General features: G+C 39.5%; 1 protein-coding gene across 1 annotated transcript; it reads left to right on the top strand.

Moving 5' to 3' along the window:
- The first annotated feature begins 2,353 nt into the window (after positions 1-2,353).
- LOC127122496 (uncharacterized) lies at positions 2,354-2,854 on the top strand. The gene has a single exon (XM_051052819.1). It carries the CDS (start codon positions 2,354-2,356, stop codon positions 2,852-2,854), a length of 501 nt encoding a protein of 166 aa, XP_050908776.1.
- The last annotated feature ends 3,677 nt before the right edge of the window (positions 2,855-6,531 follow it).

Below are 6,531 nucleotides of genomic sequence, written 5' to 3'. Positions count from 1 at the left end.
GATGCCAAATCTCCAATGGCATCTCTTAAAGATGCCCTGACAATCATAAAGGATGGACACCCCCAAGGATGGGGAAGATTGCTTGAACTTCCTTCCAACAAGGACCGTACCGATTTAGGATATAACTCCTAGAATTTGAAGAAGCCCGCGCCGATAGCTACAAGGGGATCAGTGCTCCCGCTATCCGAAAACTTCTCAAGCGCTTGTTACCTTGATGACAACCGTATCTGTGTCGTGGAAGAAGAAGAAGATGATGATGGGTTGATCTTCACAAAGACTAATGGAAAGGGTGCCACCAAATGGACCGAGATTGAAATACCTAAAGTGACCTTGACTGAAATGTAATTCCCAATGTTGTTTTCCTTCCTTTTAATCAAAATAACCCATGTCAATCCCAAGGAAAAGGGGAATCATTTGTAGGGCCTCATCAAATTTCCTTATTAATCATTAATGAAAAAGGTTCATGTTCTCAATCAATTTTGAGATCCTTGTTTTTCATTTATTTATTTCACCTTTTTCAAAATGGCATTTTTCTTTTTCTTTTCTTTTTTAAATTCTTTTCAAATCATCCTTTATTTCATATCAATAAAAGTGTGGACCTTAATATATGAAGATCATCCTCGACAACCACCAATGATAATTCTACTACGGTCTCATACGACTTTTACAACCTGATTAATCAAGCCGATGAAGAGTGTGAGGAAGAGGCCGAACTCCCAGAAGAATTGCCAAGGATGCTCAAGCAAGAGGAAAAAGTCATCCAGCAGCACAAAGAATCAGTGGAAGTGATTAACCTTGGGACAAATGAGGAAGCGAAAGAAGTTTGAGTCGGCTCCGCTCTACAAGACGAGGTGAAGGCAAAATTGATTGAGCTCTTGAAGGAATACAAAGATGTGTTTGCATGGTCATACCAAGATATGCCCGACCTCGATACTGACATTGTGGTCAACCATCTACCCTTTAAAGAAGAATTCCCTCCAGTAAAGCAAAAGCTACGAAGGACCCGTCCCGACATGGCTATGAAAATCAAGGAGGAGGTACAAAAGCAGCTTAACACCGGCTTCCTAACGGTCTCCAATTATCCTCAATGGATAGCTAACATTGTGCCTGTACCTAAGAAGGATGGAAAAGTAAGAATGTGCATAGATTATAGAGATCTAAATAGAGCAAGTCCCAAAGATGACTTTCCACTACCACACATTGACATGCTAGTAGATAATACCGCTAAGTTCTCTGTTTTTTCTTTTATGGATGGTTTCTCCGGTTATAACCAGATCCGCATGGCTCAAGAAGATATGGAGAAAACCACTCTCATAACACCATGGGGCACCTTCTGCTACAAGGTGATGCCTTTTGGATTGAAGAACGTCGGCGCCACATACCAACAAGCCACAGTTACTCTCTTTCATGATATGATCCATAAAGAGATTGAGGTCTACGTCGACGAAATGATAGCCAAGTCTCAAACCAAAGAGGAACACCTTGTCAATCTATAAAAGTTGTTTAAGAGGCTAGGGAAGTTCAAATTGAGGCTTAATCCCAACAAATGCACATTTAGGGTAAGATCCGGCAAATTGCTAGGTTTTATCGTCAGTTAACGTGGCATCGAAGTAGATCCCGAGAAAGTAAAGGCCATACAAGCTATGCCTGGACCCAAAACCGAAAAGGAAGTCTGAGGATTCTTAGGTAGATTGAACTACATTGCTAGGTTCATATCTCACCTCACTGCAACTTGTGATCCAATCTTCAAACTTCTTCGAAAGGATCAAGCCATCATTTGGAACGATGATTTCCAAGACGCATTTGAGAAAATAAAGAAATATTTGCAAGAACCTCCTATGTTGATGCCTCATGTACCTGGTAGACCATTAGTCATGTATCTCACCATTCTCGAAGGATCAATAGGTTGTGTCCTCAGCCAACATGACGAGACTGGTAGAAAAGAGTATACAATATACTACTTGAGTAAGAAGTTCACTGATTGCGAGAGTAGGTATTTATGCTCGAAAAGACTTGTTGCGCACTAGCATGGGATGCCAAACGTTTAAGACAGTACATGCTTACTCATACGACATTGTTGATCTCTAAGATGGATCCCGTTAAATACATCTTTGAGAAGCCGACTCTAACCGGTAGAGTAGCCCGATGGCAAATGGCTTTAACCGAGTACGATATCCAACATGCCACTCAAAAGGCCATCAAAGGGAGTGTATTGTCTTATTATCTTGCACAACAGCCCTTGGAGGACTATCAGTCTATGTGTTTTGAAATCCCCGACGAGGATATCATGTTGATTAGGGATTGAAACATCCCCGGTCCCGAGGAGGGACCCGAGCCTGGATCCCGATGGACCATGGTTTTTGATGGAGCTTCTAATGCTCATGGCAATGGCGTTGGGGCAGTAATCACTTCTCTAACTAATTTCCACCTCCCCTTCACCGCCCGATTATGTTTTGAATATACAAACAATATAGCCGAATATGAGGCTTGTATCTTTGGTATTGAAGCTGATATCGATCTTAGAATCAAAATCCTGGAAGTCTATGTAGATTCAGCCTTGGTAATTATCCAAGTCAAAGGAGATTGGGATACTAGATATAATAAGCTCATTCCTTACAAAAAGCATGTCTTTAAACTAGTCACCTACTTCAATGAAATGACATTCCACCACATCCCTCGAGAAGAGAATCATCTAGCTGACGCTTTGGCAACTATGTCGTCCATGTTTAAAGTTAAGTGGATGAATAAAGCGTCGTCCTTTCACCTGAACTACTTGGAAGAACCTTCTTACTGTCTGGCAGCAGAAGATGAAGCTGACGGTCATCCTTGGTTCTATGACATCATGAAATTATAAGAGAACCAAGAGTATCCTGCGGACGCGTCCATCACCGATATGAAGTATCTTCGAAAACTATCATCCAAATTCTTCTTAAGTGGAGGGTTATTATATAAGAGAAATTATGATTCGGTTTTGCTTAGATGTGTGAACAAGCAAGAAGCAAACCATATTATAATGGAAATTCATGAAGGATCCTTTGGGATGCATGCCAATAGGAGCACTATGGTAAAGAATATTTTAAGGGTCGAATACTACTGGATGACTATGGAGATTAACTCTCATCGCCACGTCCAAACCTGCCACAAGTGCCAGATCTACGCCGTTAAGATCCATGTGTCGCCAACACCTCTCAATGTCCTAACATCACCTTGGCCTTTCGCCATGTGGGGCAATGACATGATCGGACGTATAGAGCCAACTGCCTCAAATGGACATTGCTTCATCCTTGTAGCCATTGATTATTTCACAAAATGGGTAGAAGCAGCCTCATACGCCAATGTTACCAGACAAGTGGTGGCTCGATTCCTCAGGAAAGAAATCATTTACCGTTGTCGGGTCCCCAACAATATCATTACTGATAATGGATCTAACCTCAATAATAAAATGATGAAAGAGTTATGCCAGAATTTCAAGATCGACCACCACAACTCATCGCCCTATAGGCCTAAGATGAATGGCGATGTTGAGGTAGCTAACAAAATCTTCAAGAAGATCATGCAAAAGATGATGGAAACCTACAAATATTGGCACAAAATTCTCTCATTCGAATTACACGGCTATCGTACTTCCGTATGCACTTCCACTAGGGCAACTCCCTTCTACCTTGTGTACGACATGGATGCAGTCTTACCGGTCGAAGTAGAGATTCCTTCCTTAAGGATTTTAGTAGATGTTAATCTTGATGAGTCTGAGTGGGTACAAGCTCGATTTGACTAACTAAACCCCATTGACGAGAAGCGCTTAGTAGCCATCTGCCATGGCCAACTCTATCAAAAGTGCATCAAGAGGGCGCATGACAAAAAGGTTTTTCCCGACAGCCTAAAGGTCAGAGACCTCGTATTGAAGAAGATTCTTCCAATCCATACTGACCCAAGGGGAAAATGGACGCCAAACTACGAAGGCACATATGTTGTAAGAAAGGTCTTCCCCGGAGGAGCTTTGATCCTTGCAACTATGGATGGTGAAGATCTTTCATCCTCGGTGAATGCGGATGGAGTCAAAAAATACTATGATTAAAAAAATATATAATAAAAAAAAAGAAGCCTGATACATTGAAAACCCGAAAGGGAAACTTATGCAAAAATGGGTATCCTGTTAGACTGAAAAACCCGAAAGGGCGGTCTAGGAAAAAGTTAGGGATTTAATAAGAGCAAGAGGCTGCATCCCGTAAGGAATCCTTCTTCATTCCTTGGCGAGTCAATTATGTGGGTCCCCTAGCAAGTTAATCCTATCACCCTCCTTCAAAAAGCAAGATCAAAGGGCGACCAAAGGCATAGAGGCTATAGCAGAGTTGGAATTTGGTGGAAACCTAAGATGTTTCATTGCCATTACAATTATCTTTTTCTTTTCGCAATCACCTCTTTTAGGAATTGCTTCCTTTGTACAAAATCCTCATTTTTTGGGGGAACCATGATCGGTAAAATAGCAAGTGTACTATTTGCACCAATGTAGTAATAAAAAGGGAGTTATCCCGAGTATTGATCTCGAGGACTGCGTAGAAAGTATCAATTTTTAGAATAATTCAATTGAAAAAAAGTTCATATGGGGTTTGATGATTGTTTTCACAACTGATAAGAAATAAAAATATAAAGCGTATAAAAACAATTTAACTAATATGAGAAATAATGCTAGGGCCAGGTGTATGAATTGTTGTGTATTCCACTTTTTCCATATCATATAACATCGATGTTATTATAATTCAAAACAGTTTCTCCAGAGTAGTTTTCTCTAATTCCTTAGCCAAAACCATTTAACAGGAAATTTAACTCCTAATTCCTTAGTCGTTCATATTGTTGTTAAGAATTACTTATTTTATCAAGAATTTACTATAACCACAGTATGATCCTCATTCCTAAGTGATTAAACGCGGGTTTTATTATACAACAAGTGATAAGGCGGTTTGTCCGACCTAAACCTTAACTAGAGACCAGAATTTCATTTATCCGATAAAATTAAGCATTAAGCATGTTGTATAATAATTTGAATTACGAAAACATCAATGATTATAAGAACATGAATAAAATATTCATACAGTAGCAATTCAGGGACACCCCCCTAGCATTGGGGGGTTTAGCCTCTCATAATATTCAAAGACAAAAGATTACAAATTAAAGACATTACAAGTTGTTGTTGATGAGAGTCGATCTTCATTTTCTTCCGATCTTGAAGATCTCTTCTCTTCTCCACACCTTGCAAGGTTGCTTCCTCTTTTCGTATCTTTTCTTTTCACGATCAAAAGTCCTTTTTCTCAGTGCCTGTAGCGGTGTATTCGTCACCATCGGAAATATTAACTAGATCCGAGGTAAATCATACAAAGTCGAGTCGCCACCGCACTTCTATTTATCCAAAGGAAAGGTTAGAAAGCGAACAAAAACCTAAAAGTTTTACAAACAAAACTAGTAAAAGAAGGGTCAGAGATCTGGGTAAGGGGGTTGGTTACGCAATGGGAAGGTGTTAGGCACCCAAAACGTCCTAGGTACTCCAAGGGAGCCCTTTTCACAACTTGTAAAAATTGTTGTTTATGAAATATTTTTGTGCAAACATTGATTGAAGAGATGAGAGAAGAATGTACAAGTTATTTACATTTTTGTGTTTGGATGGATGAAACCCATTGCCTACGTACCTTTCATGAAAGATAAGGATCAAAACGTCGTAGTTCGGCTAAAAGATTTCAAAAAGTGAGTGGATTGATTTTAAACAAAAGCCTTAACCTCTTTCGTTATCAAAGGGAGAAAACTCGACCTGAACAACCACAAGTCCACCATGTGAGAATAGCTTCGACATACTAGAGGGGTTAACCCTGTTATTAGTATGGAAGTCTTACAATTCGATCACTAAGGACAAAAAGGTGAGATTCACATCAACCACTAAGATAATTCAGATCTATGGCTAATGCATGAAAACTTGATTAAGAAAGTGGACAAGGGCCATAAAAGCAATTGAGTGAGTGGAATTAACCAATTAGAAGTATTCACAAACATGTCAAAGTTGATTAGAGATTCAATTCATAATAAGTGTTATGAAAAGAAAGTTTGAAAATCAAAGGCATCAGGCCTAGGTTTCTAGTTTTAAAACAAGTCAAATGTTTGCACAATAGTTTTCTGGTTTTGGGTTAAAGATGGAAAGTATGGATCAAGGTTAAGCATGCAAAAGATGGGTGATAAGAGACAAAGCCACAAACAAGGTTGCTTTCTCAAGATCATAGAAATGATCCAAGTAAGTTCCTTTGGAATGGTCAAGCACAAGGGCAAAAGCTGATAAAGCATGTATCAGGGAAAATAAGCAATAGGAAACAAGATGCCAATAGCTGGTCTTACTCTCGACTCCAAGGAAATGGAATGCCAATCAATGGTCTTAAATCCAACTCCTAGCAACAAAAAGGAAACAAATGCCAATAACTGGACTTACAATTGACTCCTCAAAAGGCAAGATAAATGTCATAAAGTATGAGCAATGATCATGGAAATGATATA

This window comes from Lathyrus oleraceus, chromosome 2 (genome assembly GCF_024323335.1).
Source record: "Lathyrus oleraceus cultivar Zhongwan6 chromosome 2, CAAS_Psat_ZW6_1.0, whole genome shotgun sequence".
Classification (NCBI taxonomy): domain Eukaryota; kingdom Viridiplantae; phylum Streptophyta; class Magnoliopsida; order Fabales; family Fabaceae; genus Lathyrus; species Lathyrus oleraceus.
Note: the sequence above shows the minus strand (reverse complement) of the source record. Positions and strands in the feature narration are given on the sequence as shown.

Coding starts and splice junctions, on each gene's coding strand:
- LOC127122496 (XM_051052819.1), top strand. CDS start 2,354: ATGGTTTTTGATGGAGCTTCTAATGCTCATGGCAATGGCGTTGGGGCA.